We start from the raw sequence: 23,005 nt of genomic DNA on the forward strand, positions 1-23,005 counted from the left end.
GGGACTATAAAATGAATAAGAGCATTTGTTCACACTTACGGAGTTCAGACTCTAGGTAGGAAAGACCTAAAAACAGAAAATCATTTTAAGTACTTGCTCAGTGGCTCCTTTTTCATAGGAAAAGAGGACAAGGACTTCATCCAATGATGACTTGACTGTTTGTCTGATTCACTGCTGTTATTACCAGCACCTTATACATAGTCGCACTCAATATTTGTTAAATACATGGATACATGCTAAAATAGAGTTATATAGAGGGAGTATGGGAGCCTCCAAAAGGGATATTTGCCTAGTTTTATGTGGAGATACTGGACTGGAGGGTGAGGTAAGGGTGTTACTTCAGAATTATCAGGAAAAATTCCTTAAAGATGAGAACTAAGCTGAGTTTTGGGAGGCAGAGGAAATTAGGTAAAAGTGGAGTTGGAGGTTGCTTAGTTTCCATATCTTGTGGAGGAACTTCAAGCAGTTTCGGAGTGCCAAGACATCAGTCTGCAAATGTAAGCAGCAGAGAAATCTGGAAGGGCTTTCTAGGCTGTTTTATATATTTCCATTTTAGTCTACATATCAATATGCTTATTTTTAAAACTTGTCCACGGATCCCTACTACACTGATGCTAAGGACTGCATCTTGTCTGTTATCTAGGTTCCCAGCACAATAATGGGGATATGGTAGTTCCTCAAAAGTTAATGCAGATATGAATGAAAGAACAAACGAAAAGAATGACAAGTAATGGTATTGTGAACACCCTTCAGTGATGAAGTAATCTGGATGGTGGGGATGTCAGGAACGGAGCCTATATCAGCTTAGACAGAGACCTACTCAGCATCTTACCTAATGGTGAGGTGAGTTTAGTGAGCCTGACATCTGAGAAATAAAATCAGAGAGAGGAATGTTGGGAGTTTCAAACTGCTTTCCTTGCGGGAAAGTGAAAACACAAATACAGTGGGGTGCGGTGCCTCAAGCCTGTAATCCCATTTTGCTGAGGCGGGACGATTGCTTGAGGCCGATTACGAAACCAGCCCCGGCAACATAGCGAGACCCCGCTATGTTGTAGAGGCCTCATCTCTACAAAAGAAAAAATTTGAAATTAGTGGCAAGCGCCTGTAGTCCCAGTTACTGGGATGAGGAGGGAGGATCGCTGGAGGCTGCCATGAGCTACGATCGCTCCACTGCACTCCAGCCTGGGCGACAGAGCGAGACCTTGTCTCAAATAGAGAAAGACAGATAAGATAAACAGACTTCAGAGTTTACTAGGGTTTGTAATATCTAGGTTCCAACGAGCCGCAATGGAAAGGGCCTGGCCGATTAGTATGTTACACCCGGAAGTAAAGAGACGAATAGACAGTCGGTTGCACGTTGTAGTCGGGCCGGCAAACTAGGGACACCAACGCGCAGTGAAGTGCTGGGACTTCCCAAGCCTGGAAAGCGGACTGTGTCTCTGCGACTATGGGGCTGCCACGAGCACTGAGCGGCCGGGTATTTGGCCTCCAGGAGGAGGCACTGTAACGGCAGCGCGGAGAGGGCAGAGGGCGGAACGCGGAACGCTGAACGCAACCACCCTAGCTCCCGACGGACGCAGTTTCCGGTAGCACTGGCGAGTTCCGGGCCAGCTGCGGAGAGACTCCCCTCCGGCGAGAGGGCGACCTGGCTGTGGGGAAAGACGGGCTGGGGCCTGCAGTTCCTCCTCCGGAGCATCCCCTCCAGCGGGACCACCCCACGCTGCAGCACGGGCTTCCGGCTTCTGTCGTCAGTGGAGATAATTCGAGGGCACAGCGGGCTCCGGAGGCGCGGTAAGCCTATCCCGCCTCCCAGCCACAGCCACCGGCACTCGAGAGGACAGCCGCCCGCGGCAGACTTTTTTCCCGGCAGGAGGCGGACGGCCCATGTCCTGGAGAGGTGGGCTCGGGGGAAAGCTCTGGGTCCCACCACTACTTCCTGGAGACGCCGGGGAAAGCAGGCCGTCCTTCGGTTCACCCACTTCTCCGATTGGTTAACTCCCCTCTTAATACGCCCCCCCCCGGCTGGTGATTGGTTGGGATACACCGTCTGTCACCTGCTTCACTGTGGGAATCTAGGTCGCTAAGCGAAGCGTTACTTGAGGCTCGGTTGGGAAGAGGTTAGTTGGGCCCCTGGAGCCCACTTTGTTTATCGTAGTGAGGATCGTCCCCGGCGCGAGCTTCCGTCGCAACCGCCAGGAAAGAAACCAGTAGTGGGACGGAGGGCGGGGGTGGCAAGAAAGTCAAGGTTTAGAAGTAAACTGGAGACGCCTAACCGTGGTAACATCCGAATGGGAACCGGATAGGAAGGAAGGTCTTTGAGAGAGGAGGCGTAAATCCAGGAGCAGTGACAGGGTAGGAAGAAAGGCCTAAGTTTGTTGTGGGAGGAAGGCGCCTTGCGGGAGGTTTTCGTGACCTAATTGTATGGGAATCTAATTTTCTAGGTGTGTCTAACAAAATCCACTGGAGAATTTGCTTTGGCTTTGCAGCAGAGTGGCCCTCAAAGAGAGTTTATTGAATTATTCAACTATCTTTTATTGCTTTCAGATGTGCAGCTCTCAAAAAAGGCACAAACAATTGAAGGATGTATACCATGGCATATGTTAAAAGCATGTTGAAAGAAAAATAAGGTATTCACTTTGTTTCCATTGTGATTAATTGTATAAGAAAATTACCTTTGAGGAGAAGCTCTTAAGTTTTAATATTAAGGTAGCTTGATTTTATGATAGGTTTCAACTTGTAAAATTATTTATTACAAAAATCATATTATCGCTGTACCTACCAAATATGCTCTTTGCTAATTATTGTCCTAATCTGAAAATAGAAATCTTGAGTTTTTAGTAGTGTTAATTCATATTTGAGTGAATAATGCTACTAGATCATTTGATCAAAATGGCATAATAAAATAACCACAGTGAAAAAAAAATCCTTGAATTTGTAGTTTAGTGTTACAGGTGAAATTGAATGGTTGCTTGCTCCTACAGTATTTTAGAATTCTAGGCGAACTTTACCTTATATTTAAAGCAGCTTGCTTATTAAACACCCGGTATATTTCGAGAGGCAGAGTTGTACAGTTGCTTCACTGGTAGCCTAACTATTTGAGCCTGCAGCCTTTCCTGAGTCAGATGCTGGATTACTCATACCCCTTAGTTACATGCCAGAAATTGTCGAGGAATAGTTTATTTCATCTGCAGTTGCAGAACACCCAAATTAGCTCTTAGCAGACCTGGCTCTTACGTGGAAAACTCTAATTGAGGATTGGTGGATGATGAGATCTGGGCATCTGTATTTTTAAAAATATCCTTAAGTGAGCTTGAGAACCATTGCTTTAGTGTGGCTTACTAAATAGACGTGTTTATGAAATTCTAAAATATTACAAAACAAACATCTTCCTCCTGTGATTTCCTTATAGTTTAAAAGTGAGCTTCTCAGGAATGACATTTAAATATAATCCGAAATAATGTTTTCTTAGGCAAAGTCAAGAAGTTCCACTGGCACTCTGAAACCCCTGGGACTAACCATTCCAGGCTTAAGGATGAGGCTTGATATGGGGAGACACAAAGTGCTCTGATGTACTTTCACAGTCCTTGAGCCATACATGATGTCTTGTTTCCTGTTGGGTTTCAAAGTCTTCCTGGTAGGCTTTAAGGAGAGATCACCTCCCAGTCTATTCGGTAGATATTAATTAGGCTAAATGATTTTCACCTCGACAAAGTGCAGTGGGGGATAATATTACCTTCATGAGCCTTATTTTGGAAAGAATACCTTGCTGAAAATAAATGTAAAGCATATCATCCCAATAGCCCTTTGCTTATTAAGTGAAGAATGTGAATAATTCAAGCCTAAAATTTTAATTGTGAAGTACCCAGATATTCAAACAGAAATGAGGACTTGCAGATCAACTTTTCCAGATCGTCAACGGGTAAAAAATGAGATAATCACTATGGTATTTAGGCATGAGCAACGTGTGGCACATCCAAATCCAGTCTTACTTAATGACTTTAGGCAAAGAAGTAGCTCCAATTGTGTTGTATTTCCTAGATGTTGTTTTGCATTTTATATGTAAGTTTCTCACTGCAAGATTTGGCAAATACAGTTTTTGGGTAGGGGACAGCATTCAAAAATTAAGAAAAACTAAGTTAAAAACACAAAGCCATATGCGGTTCATAACTTAACACCTTGAATTTTGTTTATATTGTTTGAACAGAAAGGCAGGAATCTCAGGATGAGTCAGTCTCGATCTAGATCAGATGGTGGTAGTGAAGAAACTTCGTCTCAGGACCATAATCATCGTGAAAATGAGAGAAGATGGCAGCAAGAGCGTCTCCACAGAGAAGAGGCCTATTATCAGTTTATTAATGAACTCAATGATGAAGATTATCGGCTTATGAGAGACCATAATCTTTTAGGCACCCCTGGTAAGAGATGGGTAAAAGAGGAGACAATTTTTTTCATCATTAGATGGAGGGATTTCAAAATAAGGAGAATTGGTAGTTCTCCCTGCTTTTCTTTATGAAAATAGAGTGTATTGCTTTTGTGAGTTTAAGAACGTTTTAGTATAACAGTAGAAAATCACTGGCTTACTTCTGTATTTTATAAGATAAAAATATGGAACATGGAGCACTATTATACAAATGCCTAACTAACAAGGAGGTTAATGTACATAATAATGTTAAATATTTACATATATGGTCCTATTTGCAATTTTTATGCAAATAAAACATGACTTAAAACCCAATTTGAACTCATTTGGGGTATTATAATTTATTTATTCAACTGAATTAATAACTCCCCCCATAGCCCAGTGTGTTCCATAAAATTTTTACAAATGAACTAATGAAAATTTGTATATTTATATGTTGTGTGTTTGTATATTGATGACCCCTATAATGAAGTATTTGGGGTAAAATTTAAGTATGGATTTGAAGTTTTCTGTATAAATGCTCCCTTAATTTCTTTTTTAACTGACAAAAATCACAGAGTTATAGCTTATTGGTTCCTAAGTGTATCAACTGGCAGCACTTTACCAGCTATTCAAATTGATCTTATTTTAATAATTTTTAATAAAAGATTAATAAATGAAGCACAACCAAATTGATGTACATTTGCTCCAGTTGAATATTTCTAACTGTCTTCAATTTACAGAACATATGAAAGTAATAAGACATTTGTCTTCTACAGGTTGCTAAAGATTAGTCTTACCCTACATGAGGTTTAAGAAAACTCAATTCAGAATTGAATTAAACAATTTTTAATTTAAATGGCAATTTTTCATTGTTTTAGGAGAAATAACATCAGAAGAACTGCAACAGCGGTTAGATGGGGCCAAGGAACAACTAGCATCTCAGCCTGACATGAGAAATGGAAGAAATTACAGAGGTACTATGGAGTCCTTTCCATAAGGAACAGGCTTGATTGGAGCACTTGCAGAAATGAAATTATTAGACCTAGTATAGTATGTTTGTCTTCAGTTTTTTCCAGTTTTAATGTGATACTCATTCAGATAATATGTATATGAATAGTGAAGCAGTATGGTTAGGCAGTATAGGACAGAGGAGTAAATGCAAAGATGTCTTAAACACGCAGATTACCTTCAGAGAGCTTTATGAAATAATATGCAGTTAATTCCCAGCATAGTTCTTTTTAATCTTGGACTGTATACACTACTTTTTCTAAAGTGGTATTACTCAGCTTCTAAAGATTTATTTACAGAACCATGTAGAGACTGTTAGGAAACCTGTTTTGTTTCTTTGTTCTGTTTGACGGTTTACATATAAAAAGTTCTTGAAAGTACTGTAAAAGAACTTTCAAACTAAATAGAAGTTATAGAGTTAAACGTAAGAGCCACTTTTGTATCCTTCGTAACCAATTCTACTTCCCTCCTCAGAGGTATTTATTAGTAGTTGCACATATTATATCAAAATCATTGTATTAGTTATAGTGAAGTCTGTATAGAAACCCCAAAATGCAGTGGCTCAATAAGATAGCACCTGAATGTGGCTAGTATGAAATCCTCCTGGAATCCACTCAGCTAACAGAATGGTTCTACAACTGTGCTGTTCAGTACAGTAGCTGCTAGCCCCATGTGACTATTTAAGTGGAAATTAATTAAAATTAAATAAAATTTAAAATTTAGCTCCTCATTCATACTAGCCACATTCAGGTGCTTAATAATCACATGTGGCCAGTAGCTTCTGTATTGAACAGCACAAATACAGAAAATGCTCATTACTGCAGAAAGTTTTATGGGGCATCACTGCTCCAGGGTGCCATTTTTATGATCAAGCTAAGTTGCAACTGTATCTAGGTTCTAGCTGGTAGGAAGGAGATCCAGGCAGTAGCCTGAGAGTAGGATGTATCACTTGCTCTCTCATTCCATTCATGAGAACTTAGTCTCGTGGCCACACCTAACTGCCAGGTTGTCCACGTGCCCATTTCTGATGCTTTTACAAAGGAAGAAGAGTAGGGTAGATTTGAGTAGGTAGTTAGCAAACTCTTTCACATGCACCATCATCACTACACTTTCGTTAATCAAAGGAGGAAGTAGCATTTAAAATAATTCATGTTCACCTGCTTTTTACTGATCTCTTTTTCCAAACAAATGGAAAGTGGACATTAACACATTTTGTTCTTTGTGTTTAGATATGTAAGTTGTACTGTATAGATAAAATAATTAATACTGATCTTTTGAATATGTTTGAATGGAAAATGTACTCATCAAATATAAAATACCACATCACCTCTGGAATATGGCTAAGTTGCTGTTTACTTTATTGGCCTCAATGGCTGATTAATAGCTTTAACTTCAACATTTAAAAAAAGACTTAGAGAGATTGCAGTAATAAAATGAAATCAGAATGATGTCATATAATAGCCACTTTTGAGTAGAACAAACTTTAAAGTTGAAGTTCGTATGGATAATACGTTTTTAGTTAATGTGCTTTTTGTTAAGTTTTGTACTCTACATAATCTCTACTGGTTATAAGTGGAAAATTTAAGCTTGGCACAGTGACAGTATCTTAGTCAAAGAAGTTTATATATGACACATTTATTTCTAAATTGATTAATTGAGCAATATTAATTGAAAGTCTGATTTGTACCAGATACTGTTGTAGACGCTGGGGATGTAACAGTGACTGACATTACAAAAATCTTTGTCTTCATGGAGCTTATATTCTAAATGAATAGAAAATGCATTTTATTATGTTTAACAGCTAACACCATTTTATGGGGTGCCTTTTTATGTGCCAGATATTATGCTAATTATTTTATATATAGCATCTTATTTTATCCTCAGGATAACCTTATGGGATTGATTCTATTATTATCTCCAGTTTAGAGACAGGGATCAGCCATAGAGACCTTAAGTAACTTGCCTAGTTTCTCAGCTTCACACAAAGACAAGAACAGTAATGTGGTTTTAATGTTATATTCAGAGATTCACATGTGTGGATATATACATTTTTGGCAGCACCTGAGAAATAGGAAAAATTTCTAAGATTACAGAAATACCTACTTGCAAAAATGATGATTGATTTGACTTTTCCAGAAAGATTTCACAAATACAGGACAGATTTTACATAAAGTTTGTCATTGTATTTTATTGATAATACTATATTGATAAAGCAATTTAAATGTAAAATTTTGTTAGTGCATATATTTCTCATTTGCCTTAACATTTTGCTGTAATGGGAGATAGAAAGTAAGAGTGAGGATTTCTCCATAGCTTTGCATAAATAGTATTTAAAGTTTTGTAATTATGTAAATAGTAATTTAATTTTTATAATATGCTGTAATATATACTGTTCTTTTAGAAAGGTCTTTTTTTTTTTGGCCATCATTTTTTCATTAAAATCCAGAGATGTTCTTTATTATATACTTTGTTTTTCACAAGTTTTCAATAAAGCTGTAAGGTGTGTCTTAGAAATTGATCTTCAGTTGATTTGCTTTGCTTTCTAGACTCTGAAGTGCCTAGAGAAAGTTCAAATGACGATTCTCTTCTAGAATGGTTGAACACCTTCCGACGCACAGGAAATGCAACTCGAAGTGGACAAAATGGGAACCAAACTTGGAGAGCTGTGAGTCGAACGAACCCAAACAGTGGAGAGTTTCGGTTTAGTTTGGAAATCCACATAAATCATGAAAATAGAGGATTTGAAATTCATGGAGAAGATTATATAGACATTCCACTTTCAGATAGTAACAGAGATCATACTACAAATAGGCAGCAAAGGTCAACTAGTCCTGTGGCTAGGCGAACAAGAAGCCAAACCTCAGTGAATATCAGTGGTAGTAGCTCCCACATTCCAAGGACTAGGCTGGCTTCAAGGGGGCAAAATCCAGCTGAAGGATCTTTCTCATCATTGGGAAGGTTAAGAAATGGAACTGGGGGAGCAGCTGGCATTCCTCGAGCTAGTGCTTCACGCACTAATTACAGTAGTCACACGAACCAATCAGGTGGTAGTGAACTCAGGCAAAGGGAAGGGCAACGGTTTGGAGCAGCACATGTTTGGGAAAATGGGGCTAGAAGTAATGTTACAGTGAGGAATACAAACCAAAGATTAGAGCCAATAAGATTACGATCTACTGTCAGTAGTCGAAGCCGTTCACCAATTCAGAGACAGAGTAGCACTGTTCATCATAATTCCCAAAGGGAAAGTAGACCAGTACAGCAAACCACTAGAAGACCTGTTAGGAGGAGAGGTGTAACTCGAGTCTTTTTAGAGCAAGATAGAGAACAAGAACGCAGAGGTACTGCATATACCCCACTCTCTAATTCAAGACTTGTGTCAAGAATAACAGTAGAAGAAGGAGAAGAATCCAGCAGATCCTCAACTGCTGTACGACGACATCCAACAATCACACTGGATCTTCAAGTGAGAAGGATCCGTCCTGGAGAAAATAGAGATCGGGATAGTATTGCAAATAGAACTCGATCCAGAGTAGGGCTAGCAGAAAATACAGTCACTATTGAAAGCAATAGTGGGGGCTTTCGCCGAACCATTTCTCGTTTAGAGCGGTCAGGTATTCGAACCTATGTTAGTACCATAACAGTTCCTCTTCGTAGGATTTCTGAGAATGAGCTTGTTGAGCCATCGTCAGTGGCTCTTCGGTCAATTTTAAGGCAGATCATGACTGGGTTTGGAGAACTGAGTTCTCTAATGGAGGCTGAATCTGAGTCAGAGCTGCAGAGAAATGGTCAGCATTTACCAGAGATGCATTCACAACTGAGTAACTTAGATACAGTTAATGACAGGAGCCAGCACACGGAAGGTTCCTCTCAAGACAGGCAGGCCCAAGGAGACAACACTGAAATGCATGATGAAAACGAGACCACCCAGCCTCATACCCGAAACAGTGACACTAGGGGTGGCAGGCAGTTGCGAAATTCAAACACTTTAGTTGAAACTGGAACACTACCTATTCTTCGCCTTGCTCACTTTTTTTTACTAAATGAAGGTGATGATGATGATCGAATACGTGGTTTAACCAAAGAGCAGATTGACAATCTTTCGACCCGGCACTATGAGCATAACAGTATTGATAGTGAATTAGGTAAAATCTGTAGTGTTTGTATCAGTGACTACGTAACTGGAAACAAACTCAGGCAATTACCTTGCATGCATGAATTTCACATTCATTGTATTGACCGATGGCTCTCAGAGAATTGCACTTGTCCCATCTGTCGGCAGCCTGTTTTAGGGTCCAACATAGCAAGCGATGGGTAAAGTGATGGGATCTCCTCAAGTACTGTTTTTTTAGTAGAACTGAATGTTCAAGCATTGTTTTGCTGAGTTATTTGTGATGAGCTAACCAGGATGAAAAATAACAGATTATATATAGTTTGAACTATTTTTTGTGTGCTTTTTTAAATTTGTTAAAAAGAGGAAATTTATATAAAATGTTAAATTATCCAGAAATACAAAATAGTCAATATTGCTAGAACCAAATAACCTCTAAGATGTCTTTATTTTGGTAATTTTGTCATGCTAAGCACTTTTGTATCTGCACAATTCAGTAGGTTAAAAATCAATCTTCTTTTTCTTAATAGTACAGCAGACTTTACTTTCAAGTTTCATAGGCTTAGTACTTATGTCTAGACATTTGTGTCTAAATAAGCTTTTCATTAACTTTTTATTTTAAGGACAGTATCTTTTCATGAAAGAGTATTTGGCTGAATGTTTGCTATATATTTGTTACTTGAAATGTTAAATTTAATATGCAGCATACCATATGTGTATATATAGGTATATAGTTTTAAGGTTAAAATATTCAGCCGACAAGCTTGGTTTGTATTTAGGCTTTTGGGCTAATACTGCACATGGCACAATGTTTATTGGCAACATCATCTCAGAGAGAAAGGGGATTCAGATATAATTTTAAACTAGAGATACTTTACTGAAGCGTCTCTGACAATCTAACTTATTAGATAGCAAGCAATATATACTGAAAAAGTATTCAGGAATGGAAAAATTAGAGCATATAGGTTATTTAACTTGTGTTCAGCCTTTTTGTAACTTTTTTGAAAGTGCAAACAATTCTTTGGATTATTAAGTAAGGTATACAATATGCATGGTTTCTCAAATTTAGTTTTAAAATTTAAAAAAAAGTCTATAAAGAAATGCATAGATAATAGGTTAAGTTCACTTGGAAGCTAAAAATTTGCAATGAAATCAAAACCAAAACCTTTAAGAGAATGTAGAGTTTATATAAACACAAAGTGTGCATTGACGATCTGTTTCTACCAATAAATATTAAAACAAAGACTGTATGTGAACTATTTTTTTCTGTTGCTCCACTGTGGTTTATTCACCCACCTAATATTTTATACTAGATGCCAGGCAGTGTTACGGTATAGAGTATTCCCCAGATGACAGACAAAAGTCCCTGGCTTCATGGAAAAGATATATTTGCTCTTAGAAACTGAAAATCAATTGATAAAGTGAATTATTATTCTTACTTTCATATTTGCTTGTGAATATATGACAGGATTTTCTTGTGGTGACACTGCTTGGGCAAAATCACAAGAATAGCACTTAAGGCCAGATTCTGAGATTTAGAAATATCACCACATTTAATTTTTCTTTCTGACTGGTGAATATATTCAATTCATTAGGTTAGATGCATGCCCAAGAATGTTGAGGAGTGCATTTAACGCATAGAGTGAAAGGTTTTCATAAAAGTTGTGACTTTGTTTGGAGTAAATTATTTATATAGATCAATTTGAGGACATTAAGAGTGGGAAGGTTGATTTGGATCAGATTTGAAGGCTTTACATAGCAAACTAAGGACTTTTTTATCTTACCTTATAGAGATGTTAGATGTCTCTCGATTTTAGTGGCAGAGGGTAAGATCATTTTTCATGTCCCAGGAGGATGGGTCTACTGCAGCATATAGAACACAATGGAATGGAGAGAGATGGGAAGCAAAAGAACTATTGTGACAAAAGACATCATTATTTTTATTACCAGTTGTCATCAGTTGTTATCTAACCTAGAGTGATGGCAGTGAAACTGAAAGGAAAGAGAAGGGTGTAAAAATGTTTTTTTTTTTTTTTTTTTTTTTTTTAAGACATTATTTGGTCTCTAGTTAAGTATGAAGGGGTGAAAGAGAGTCATATATTTACAGATGAAGAGAGAATCACCCAGGTGGAGGAGGGAGAGGTAGCACAAATTAGTTACAAGATATGCCAATTTAAACATCTTGAACATAACTCATACATCTCACTTATTTTAGTGTAACAATTTGTCCCTAGTATGAGGAGAGACTAAATCCAAGTTTATTTGTTTATTCATTTTTTGAGATGGAGTTTTCGCTCTTCTTGCCCAGGATAGAGTGCAATGGCATGATCTCAGCTCACTGCAACTTCCGCCTCCCAGGTTCAAGCAATTCTGCCTCTGCCTAGCTGGGATTACAGGCATGCGCCACCATGCCCAGCTAATTTGGTATTTTTAGTAGAGACAAGTTTCACCATATTGGTTAGACTGGCCTCGAACTCCCGACCTCAGATGATCTGCCTGCCTCGGCCTCACAAAGTGCTGGGATTACAGGCATGAGCCACTGCGCTCGGCCGGGATTTATGTCTTATATGGAATTTTTCTTAGGAAGTTCTACCTCCCTTGGCCTGATGCAATAGGGAAATTAGGAGGAAAACGAAGAGGGGAATGAAAAAAGTAAGCATACAGAAAAAGGCACATTGATTCTTTGACTTGGTCCTTTGCAAGACGTGATAGTGTTACCAGCATGGAAATAAATCCCATATAGGCATTTGAAACAGAAGCAGGCTGTGTATTGTATGGAAAATTCCCTGAAAGCAGCAGTACAGCTTAATTTTATAAATTGATAACCCAGTTGAGAACAAAAAAAGATATTCTTTAATATTTTCATTCATTTCCCAATAAACAAGGCTGATGACAAATACAAAGGCCCATTAATCTATTTCTAGCTTCTATTTAGCAATGATTGTACTCTTTGTGGTTCCAATATAGATAGGAACAAATAGTGAGAAATACTTCATTTGAATATTATGTTCCATGTCAGGTCCGTAGAGCTTGTTCTTTAGAGTGTGGCTGTCTGGAAAACTATTTCTAGATTGGCGGCTTCCAGCTGCTCTCCCACATAGTTACATCTTTTTACCCTGGTTTCTCCTCTCCTAGATTTTTTGTTTCAGCCAGCATTATGACCCATACTTAATTATCACTCTTATGAGGCTATTTTCCTTTCAGTATTTAACATGAATTCACAGTTTGAACCTCTGAAGGCCTCCTTTAAGTATTTTTGCTACCTAACCTAGTAATTGGCAGAGTTTAGGGAGTCAATCACTTCATGTGGCCATTTGACTCCAAAGCTCCTGGTTTTCCCACTATTCTGCATTCTGGAGAAGCAGAAATGCCTTGGAAAGTTTTCAGTCTAATTTAATTCCTCCTAAAGATATTTTTCTAATTTTACAACTTTGTTCTATCATGTGTCTGATTACCCTAATTTCCATATGCAAATACATCCTGTCAGGAATGGAGGAGAAGGGTTGTCCCTGAAAGATATAAAACAGAATCTATTATAAAGATGAATCCAGGAAAGAGATGAATGTGGCATCTGAAGATGCTGCATTAAGGGCCAGAGTTAACGAGCTCAGTCTAAGGCATTTTCATGTATATTACTCCAGACAAGAACATCTAATGAACTTTTAATCTTCCTGCATCTCTCCTTTGGAATAATCTGTGGCCAGGGGAGGGAGAAACTAGAAACGGCACTTGAAGGCCAGGGTAGTTAATTCCCTTTGCAGTAGTGGGCGGCTCACTTGGGGTCTCTCCCTCAGTCCTGTGTAACATTGGAAATCATTGGAATGTCTGTATAAAGAGATGGTTTCCCAGGAAATCATCTATCATTGAGAACATTGTCCCATGTTCCAAAAGCCATGATGATGGCTGTCGGTGTTTTTTTCTTTAGTCTCTAGAGACAGATTGCACATTATTTTCAGTGAGTATGAGTGTGCTAGTCCGTGAATATATTTGCCCTTTTGATCATCGGAGATTCATAATTACTTTCAACAAGTTTAGTTTGAATATTAAATCTCTGAAGACTTCGAATTTGCCCCTATATATTTTACAATTGTAAAATATAATTTTTAATTTTTTTTTTTAAGGCAGAAGGGGCCCATGAAGGCAGAAGTGTCGAGGGCGCATGAGAGTCATGCTGTGGCCCTGCTCAGTTCCCCATCTTTGTGCTTCTTCAAAGGACTGTGAACCCCTTGGTTATCCTCAGCACCTAGCATGATACCTGGTACATAGTAGGTCCCTCAATATATATTTAATGAGCAAATGCATAGAAGTTTCAGTATATAGGTAAACCCTGGCTTACAAATACCTTCTACATTAAAATGCTGTTTGTAAAATTTCCTACGAAACTCAGAACACAATTCCCCAAGAAATAATATCCGATGTTTGTGGTTTGAGGCAAGAGAGGAAAGGCTCCCAGGCCAGTCCACAAAACTGTATATAACCCATATAACCCACAGTGTTTCTGCAGCCAAAAGCAGAAAAATCCAATGGTCCTGGAAGTTAACAAACAAAACAGAACAAGAATGAAATTGAAGAAACAGTTGTAAAAGTTTACCTTGAGGCCAGGTGCGGTGGCTCACGCCTGTAATCCCAGCACTTTGGGAGGCCGAGGCAGGCGGATCACAAGGTCAGGAGATCGAGACCATCCTGCCAACATGGTGAAACCCCATCTACTAAAAATACAAAAAATTAGCTGAGGGTGGTGGCGCATGCCTGTAATTCCAGCTATTCAGGAGGCTGAGGCAAGAGAATCTCTTGAACCAGGGAGTCAGAGGTTGCAGTGAGCCGAGATTGCGCCACTGCACTCCAGCCTGGTGAGAGTGAGACTTTGTCTCAAAAAAAATGTTTACCTTGAACCCAAGTGTTTGACATTGTGCAAAGCCTGCCTTTCTCAAATTTCGAATTGCCCCGTCTTTGACAGCCTGCTGCAGACACTGTCTGCTTAACCACAGTGGTTACACCAGGGTCCCAAACTCTGTCTCGTGCCACCTTGACAGGCAGATGGTGGCTTGGGCTGTGTGCTCTGTCTTGTCTCTCACTTCCATCTACTTCCTCTGCTGGCTCCCTTCCCCCAACCAGCAGGGATGGGGAAAGGGCTCTCTAGTCAAAGGGCTGGCCAGCAAGCTGCGGCTATTCTGACTATGGGCAGAGCAAAGCGGGACAGAAATATGGTAGAGCAGGTTAACCCTTCACAGCTTAATGCCACATTAAGCTTCATGCTGAACTCTGTTCAGATTTTTAAAAATGTTTTTTGAGATAGGGTCTTACTCTCTCTCCTAGGCTGGAGTGCAGTGATGCACCATCACAGCTCACTGCAGCCTTTACCTCCTGGGCTCGGGTGATCCTCCCACCTCAGCCTCCTGAGTGGCTGGAACTACAGGCATGTGCCACACTCAGCTGAATTTTGTATTTTTTATAGAGACAGGGTTTTGATGTGTCCAGGCTGGTCTCGAACTCCTAGACTCAAGTGATACTCCTGCTTTGGCCTCCCAAAGTGCTGGGATTACAGGCGTGAGCCACTGTGCCTGGCCTTTTTATTTTTATTTATTTATTTATGAGACAGTCTCACCCTGTTACCCAGGTTGGAGTGCAATGGCATGGTCTCAATTCAGTACAACCTCTACTTCCCAGGTTCAAGTGATTCTCCCACCTCAGCTTCCCGAGTAGCTGGGATTACAGGCGCATGCCACCACACCCAGATAATTTTTGTATTTTCAGTAGAGATGGCATTTCACTATGTTGGCCAGGCTGGTCTTGAACTCCTGACCTCGTGATGCATCCACCTCAGCCCCTCAAAGTGTTGGGATTATAGGCGTGAGCCACTGGGCCTGGCCTTATTTTATTTTTTAGCAAAGAAAAAGGATTTAGGTTTAATCTTAAAGAGAGTTTATCCTGTGTGATTGACACTAGCGTTGTTTGTGTCTTGGGAACTATGTTAGTGAACACCTTCTTATTCAATATGATATTACATGGAGCTCTTTAAATAGTTTGTTCAGGTGAGAAGCGAGGTTTCACTCATTATCTCGGCCACCGAGTGTGCCGACAGAGGGATGATTACCACAACCACCTGAGGAAAATGGATGTATATCCCACGTAAAGGCATTTTCCAAACCACAGCTAGTGCTCGACTTACGACCACGATTGGTTCCGACAGACCAGTCGTAACACGATTTGGTCGTAAGTTGAGTAGGCTATATGCACGCGGAGATGGTAGTGCTGCTGGAAGATGGTCCGCACTGTCGTGCGCCCAGCTGGGCAACGTTTGCGCTGCCAGATGCAGAGCAGTCATGGCCAGCGATTGTGGTCGTAAAGCTGAATGGTCGTAAGTTGCATAGGTCGTTAAGTCGATCAATACCTGTAGTCCAGTCCTACTGAGAAACAATGACCATTAACAGGGTGAGGATTGTAACTTCAATGATTTTATAACACTGAGCCTCCACTCCCAGAATTTTGTAGGTAATCTGGAGACCTTAGATAATTTATCCAAGGTCATGTGGCTAGTTAGAAGCAAGGCAAAATAGTCTTGTATTTTTTAATGCCTTTATTAATTACAAAGAATTTTGTAAAGTTCTGACTCCTTGTGTTTATTGTTAGAAGATGTCTAATTATGGGTGTTATAAGGCTAATAACTGAAGCTCAATACAGAGAAAGACCTCTTCTAACCTATGCAGGACAAAATGATGAGCCATGGTCTGTCTGGCTTGGTAGACTTGGGGAGGTTTGGGCAATTCATCATGTTGCTCCAGGAACTCTGAGTGCACTTCCCAAAACAGTTTGGATGGCCCAGACCTCAGCTCTGCAGCCTATGGTCTGCAGAGTATGGTCTCTGTTCACCCTGCAATAATTTTTTTTTTTTTTTGAGACAAGAGTCTTGCTCTATCACTGAGTCTGAAGTGCAGCGGTGTGATCTCAGCTCACTGAAAACTCCGCCTCCCGGGTTGAAGCGATTCTCCTACCTCAGCCTCTCGAGTAGCTAGGACTACAGTCATGTGTCACCATGCCTGACTAATTTTTTGTATTTTTAGTAGAGGCGGGGTTTCACCATGTTAGCCAGGATGGTCTCCATCTCCTGACCTCGTGATCCGCCTGCCTCGGCCTCCCAAAGTGTTGGGGTTACAGGCATGAGCCACCACGCCCAGGCCACCCTGCGGTAATTTTAATAGCATCTGTGAGAGTGGTGCAGGTTTCAGAGCAGAAACAGTGGCAGGTGCAGTGACGATGCCATGTCAGGCATTTCTCATTTTCAATTAGATGAATAGTCATATTTCTTAGGCCCTTCTTAAATGGAAATAAACTAGAAACATTTAACCTGTTATATTTAATGATGAGTACAGATTCATAGAATCTCAGGCCTAGGAGAAGATGGACAGACAGTCTTCTAAACACATCCTCTTTGGGCTCTCGAAAACCTGCACTTAAAATTTCTCAGTTAGTTGCCAAGCCTGTGTTTAAAGACCAAAGGGGTTATTATTTCCTTTTTCTTTCTTTCTTTTTTTTTTTTTTGAGATGGAGTCTCACTCTGTTGTCCAGGCTGGAGTGCCACAGAACCATATCGGCTCACTGCAACCTCCATCTCCCAGGTTCAAGAGAGTCTCCTGTCTCAGCCTCCTGAGTAGCTGGGATTACAGGCACCTGCCACTACGCCTGGCTAATTTTTTTGTATTTTTAGTAGAGACAGGGTTTCGCCATATTGGCCGGGCTGGTCTTGAACTCCTGACCTCAGGTGATCCACCCGCCCCGGCTTCCAAAGTGCTGGGATTACAGGCCTGAGCCACCTCCCAAAGTGCTGGGATTACAGGATCTTTAATAAAGACTTTTTTCCCTTTTCTACACACTCAATATTTTGTCAGCTTGGGTCTCTGAGAAGTGAAGACCAAGGCAGGATTATACAGACAGGAAATTTATCGGGGAAACACTTGTTGATGATAAAGGGGGAGGGAGCAGGAATAGGTGAGGAGAACCTCCAGGCTGCATTGTGGGTCTGACACCTTCCAGATAAGAAAGGGAAGGAAAGAGGCTGGGGTAGGAAAAGCCTCAGACTGCAGTGTAGTTCTGAGAGCCCTCCAGGATCATAGAGGATCCACTGCTGGACAGAAGTGGCCCAATTCTAATACTGCCTTCATGCATAGTCACGGCTAGGGGCATCCTGGAGGAAGCATGGCCTGGCCTGAGCACCATGGCACACCCAAAGGTTTGACAACTGTAGGCAGTCAGTCAAGTCACGTGCTTCTCACAACAGGTTCTCTTTTTTTTTTTTGGCCAACCTGCAACTGTCTTGATCGAGTTATAAGCAGGTTCTCTTAAGTGGTGCATCTCCATGACCACCACAAATATTTAGCATCCTTAGCACATTTAGAAACAATCACAGTTTGATTCTGGCTTGGCCCACATCCTCCCTTGCTCTCCCAGACCACCTGCATCTATTACCTATTTCTTGATCCCAACTGCCATCAGGGAAACTAACACTGCTAGGGATCATATCTTAGTTTTCTCTTCTCCAGGTTAGATAACCTTACTCCACCGCTATCCTCTGAATCCTCTTAAGGTCTGCCAAGCCTCTTTGTCAAAGCCCAGAACTGCAACTCTGGGCTCTGTATGAACAGGATGCTCTTGACAGGCAACTTACGACAATGATTAGGTACACAGACTTTGGTGACAGATGTCAGCTCATGGCCCGAATTGCCACATAATGGTTTGGAGGCCTTATGCAAGTACCTTAATTTTCTGGTCATCTGTTTTTCCATTTGTAAAATATAAATAACAGTCACACGTATCTAGTGGGGTTAAGTAAGATAATACAGGTATACACTAAAAGTCCTTGGCATGTGGTAAGGGCTTCATAAACATCAGCATAAAATATTATTAACGTTGTATCCAGTCCCGAGCTTAATTAATAAAACAACTTTTGTTGCTGATTCATAACCAGTTTGTGGCCCATTTGCCTTAGCCTTGAGGTACTTTGGTTCATGATTTGTTCCCAGTAAGTACCCGCCCATGTCATATGGTTGTTTGTTTTTCCTTCCTAAATGTACCATACTATATTTATTCTTGATCATTGACCGTCTGTCTGCCAGCTTTTCTGAAGAGTCTGTTCTTATGGGTATCCGTTAAAAGTTTTTATTTTCATATTGTTTTGTATTTCTTTAAATTTATTTTTAGTGATGCTGTGAAGCAAGAGATAAGAAGCTGCCTTGTGTCACTGCTGAAATATTTCATCTCTGAGCTATAACAGCTAATGCTGCTTCTGAATTCATAGTGGTTCCCAGGATTTCAAGAAACCGGCATGGCCACAAAACTTTTTGATCTTTGTTTCATGAATTACTCTTCAGTATTTTGAAGAGTAATGTGAATTTCTCAGATCATCTAATTGTGATCTTAATTTGATCCTCTCCTATTGCCAGTAATCTGAAAGGGAAGGGGAGGGTGCCAGCACCCCTGGAAATGCTAAGAATAATAACAGCACATCATCTTAATTTTTGATCACATTTCATTTTACCTGAAGAGATTCCATGCTCATTGTCTCATCTGATGTTCAAACCAACTCAAGAGTAGGTTGGGTGAGGATTACCTGTGCTTATTTTGGAAGAAACTGAAATACGGAGAGATGTATAATTTACCCAAGTCATCTGAGCAGCCACTGGCAGCACCTGAAATAGGCCTTGGTTCTCCAAATTTACCACTCTTAGCTTTATTTTGGCCAGATGGCCAAATGTGGTGGGACGGGGCCACGCCCTCAGAATAAGGGCCTATTGGCACCACCCTCTCTTTCTTCCATTATCCTGGGGTCTAGAACCACACGCCTTCATTAGCAGCCTCTCTTTGTGGTCCCATACTGAATAAGGAGTCAGTTCTTGCAGCTTCCAAGCAGATCCACAGCTGGGACATTGAGTATCAGTCTACGGGCTCTCAAAGGACGAAACCAAACTTTTGGGTTGGAGCATGATAACATGTAATGGGCCTCATTTAACCATAAATTATTATTTTAGGAATCTGAGCTACTCTTAATTATGCTACGCGTAAACAAAATCATTAACAATTTATAATACTCCCAGGATCAGAGTCCCATATGAGGTTGTGTGCATTTAATTCATGCTCAGTTGTCTCAGGAACTGACAACCAATTCTTTGCATAAACAAGCAATTTCTCTAGCTAGTGTCCTAATGTAGACTTGAATCAAACGAGTGCTTTATTGAAGGTGGCAGGAATCTTAAATTTGAGCTCTGCCATCTGCAAATGGAATATTCTTACCTTTCTTACCGCCTTCCTCCCCTCCCCCGACATCCCCCACCATTCCTCTTCTGCCTCTGTTACTGCTGCTTGCTCAGCATCCCTTACTCCATTCATTTGAGAGAATTACTCCTCCTCTGTTCCATGTGGTTCTTGTGGGGCTGCCAATCATCAGATCTCTTTCCCTCTCTTCACTAGTGTACAAATGCAACCAGATTAGTTCAAGCGCTTCTGGCTCTTGTGGGTCATGTGCATTGCTAACTTTATAAGAAGTCACCAAACTGTTTTCCAAAATGGTTGGACTATTTCAGGTTCCTACTAATCATGCATAAGACATGTGGCTACATAATTTGCTGGACTTGGTGCAAAATAAAATGTGGGGTCCATTGTTCAAAAAATGAGAAGCATAAAGCTCTTTTCTTTTGCCGCCTTTTCCTTGACTTGTCATGGTGTTTTTTATTTGCTATTCCTGCTATTAATTATCAGCAGAATTTTACTGCTGTTTCATCTTTATGTTATGAAATGCCAGAGTCTCTGCTTTTAGTTATTTGGGCATATGCTTAGAAACAGAATTGCTGAATCATATGGAAATTCTATTGTTAATTTTTTTAAAAAAACATGATTACTTTTTACTTACTTTTGAGTCTTGCTGAACTCCCATGCGTCATGTCCATCAGAATTCATGCTTATGGGTCACTGCAAACATTATATCTGAATAGGGCAGCAAAGAACAGCAGACATATTGTATCTTTTCTGCTCACACTATCCTCCATTGCCCTATTGGACTTCACTTACAAAACACGAGTTCAAAGGTTAAATTATTAAGAATTTCAGGCTGGGCATGGTGGCTTATGCCTGTAATCCCAGCATTTTGGGAGACCAAGGCAGGAGGATCACCTGAGGTCAGGAGTTCAAGGCCAACATGGCAAAACCTGTCTCTACTAAAAATACAAAAAATTAGCCCAGTGTGGTGGTGGGCGCCTGTAATCCCAGCTACTCGGGAGGCTGAGGCAGGAGAATTGCTTGAACCCAGGAGGTGGAAGTTACAGTGAGCTGAGCTCGTGCCATTGCACTCTAGACTAGGCAACAAGAGAGAAACTCTGCCTGAAAAAAAAAAAAAGAATTTCAAACAATGACAGCAGAACATTAAACCAAGCATGGGGCTCATCTTAGCATGGCACCTGTGAAGCCAAGCCTAGGACGAGAATTGCAATTTTTCTACATTCTCCCTAGCAATGAATAGTTAGACTTTTTTATTTTAGCTATTTGTATGGATATGAAATGGCATCTTGCTATGGTTTTAATTTGAATGTCCATAATGATTAATGATGTCAGGTATTGCCTTGGTCTGTTTAGGCTGTTAGAATACCATAGACTGGGTATCTTATAAACAACAAACATTTATTTCTCACAGTTCTGGAGGTTGGGAAGTTCAAGATTAAGTCACTGGCATATTTGGTGTCTGGTGAGGGCTCACTTTTTGATTCGTAGATGTCTGTCTTCATAAGCTTCTAGCTTTTTCGTAAGTGGCTTCTTCCACATGGTGGAAGGAGGGAGAGCTCTCTGGGATCTCTTTGATAAGGGCACTATTCCCAAATTCATGAGGGCTCTACCTTCATGACCTAATAACCTCCCAAAGTCTTTACTTTCTAATACTATCACATTGCGAGTTAGGATTTCAGCATGTTAATTTAACACACAAACATTTAACCCACAGTAGTTATCTTTTCTGTGCTTATTTTTTAATGTATCTTCATCTCTCTGTGTGTCCTTGTCCATTTTACCCCATTGGTTTACTGCATTACTATTGAGTTGTAAGAATTCTTCATGTATTAAGAGTATTATTCATTTGCAATTTATATCTACATACATATACCAATATATAGATATATGTAGATAAATGTTTTATCCTCTCAGTCTCTGAATTTTTATTTTCTTAATGGTGTATTTGAAGAAAATATAGTTTTTAATCTTGTTGAAGTCTGGATTATCAATGTTTCCCTTTTGTGGTCCATGTTTTTTGTGTGCTACCTAAGAATCTTCGCCTATCCCCACATCACAAAGACTTTTTTCAGGTTTTTGTTGTTGTTGTTTAGTTTTTTAGCTTTTATGTTTATATCTATGATCCATTTTGAGATCATTTTTAGTGTGGCAAGAGGAAAGAATCCAGGTAAATTTTGTTTGTTTGCATATGGATAACCATTTGTACCAGCAACATATGTTAAAAGACTATCCTCTTCACTGAATTTCTACGGTGAAAATTAGTTGGACATATATGTGTGGGTCTGTTTCTAGGCTCCCTAGTCTGTCCGATTGTCCTGTATATCAGTTCTGATGTCATTCTACACGATTTTGACTGCCTGAGGTCCTTTGCATTTTCACATATATTTAAAACTCAGCTTGTTAATGTCTATGTAAAAGAACATTAGGATTTTGAGTGGGATTGCACTGAATCTATAGATCACTTTGGTGAACTGATATCTTAACAATATTGAATCTTCTAACCTATCAATATGGTACATACCTCTATTTATTTAGGTCTTTTAAAATTTCTCTAAGCAGTGATTTGCATTTTTGGGTTTTGTACATTTTGCTAAATTTATGCCTAAGCATTTCAAGTTGTCTGAAGTTATTGTAAATGTTATTTTTTCACAATTTCAATTTTTAACCATTTATTATTCACATATACCTATACAATTGATTTTTGTATTTTGAGCTTATATTCTCTGACCTTGCTAAATTTACTTATTTAATAGCTTTAAAAAATATTTATCATCTTCTGTGTACTGAATGTCATATGCAAATCAAGATACTTTTCCTTTTTCCTTGTCAATATATACGGCTTTTTTGTTCTTACTTTGTAACACTATCTAGGGCCTTCATTACGGTGTTAAGTAGAAGTGGTGAGAGTGGACATCATTGCCTTGTTTCTGCTGTTAGTGGAAAGCATTCAGTCTTTTACTATTAAGTATGTTAGTTCTAGGCTTTTCATAGATGCTGTGATGATTAGTTTTATATGCTAACTTGGCTGGGCCACAGTGCCCAGATTTTGGTCATATATTATTCTAGATGTTTCTGGGAAGGTGTTTTTTGGATGAAATTAGCACTTACATCAGTGGATTTTGAGTAAAGCAGATTTCTTTCCATAATGTGGGCAGGCCTCATCCAATCAGTTGACGGCTTTAATAGAACAAAGACTGATATCTTCTGAGCAAGAAGGAATT

At 39.8% G+C, this 23,005-nt stretch overlaps 1 protein-coding gene across 5 annotated transcripts; it reads left to right on the forward strand.

The window, feature by feature from the left end:
• The first annotated feature begins 1,586 nt into the window (after positions 1 to 1,586).
• On the forward strand, positions 1,587 to 10,768 carry RNF6 (ring finger protein 6). 5 transcript variants are annotated; one of them, XM_017537533.2, is made up of 5 exons: positions 1,587 to 2,117; positions 2,545 to 2,627; positions 4,205 to 4,415; positions 5,281 to 5,376; positions 7,957 to 10,765. In XM_017537533.2, the coding sequence occupies exons 3-5, from the start codon at positions 4,223 to 4,225 to the stop codon at positions 9,723 to 9,725; spliced, it is 2,058 nt and encodes a 685-aa protein (XP_017393022.1). In that variant the 5' UTR covers positions 1,587 to 2,117; positions 2,545 to 2,627; positions 4,205 to 4,222; the 3' UTR covers positions 9,726 to 10,765. The 5 variants fall into 5 exon arrangements, with proteins under 5 accessions (XP_017393022.1, XP_017393021.1, XP_017393020.1 ...); XM_017537532.2 differs by having other exon boundaries at positions 1,587 to 1,897; XM_017537531.2 differs by having other exon boundaries at positions 1,656 to 1,791.
• The last annotated feature ends 12,237 nt before the right edge of the window (positions 10,769 to 23,005 follow it).

Source organism: Cebus imitator, unplaced genomic scaffold (genome assembly GCF_001604975.1).
Source record: "Cebus imitator isolate Cc_AM_T3 unplaced genomic scaffold, Cebus_imitator-1.0 Scaffold103, whole genome shotgun sequence".
NCBI classification, from domain to species: Eukaryota; Metazoa; Chordata; class Mammalia; order Primates; family Cebidae; genus Cebus; species Cebus imitator.

Bases quoted from the DNA above. Each gene is read 5' to 3' on its own strand.
- RNF6 (XM_017537533.2), top strand. From the start codon at position 4,223: ATGAGTCAGTCTCGATCTAGATCAGATGGTGGTAGTGAAGAAACTTCG. The intron at 4,416-5,280 runs GTAAGAGATGGG...TCATTGTTTTAG, and splicing joins TAATCTTTTAGGCACCCCTG to GAGAAATAACATCAGAAGAA. The intron at 5,377-7,956 runs GTACTATGGAGT...TTTGCTTTCTAG, and splicing joins AAATGGAAGAAATTACAGAG to ACTCTGAAGTGCCTAGAGAA.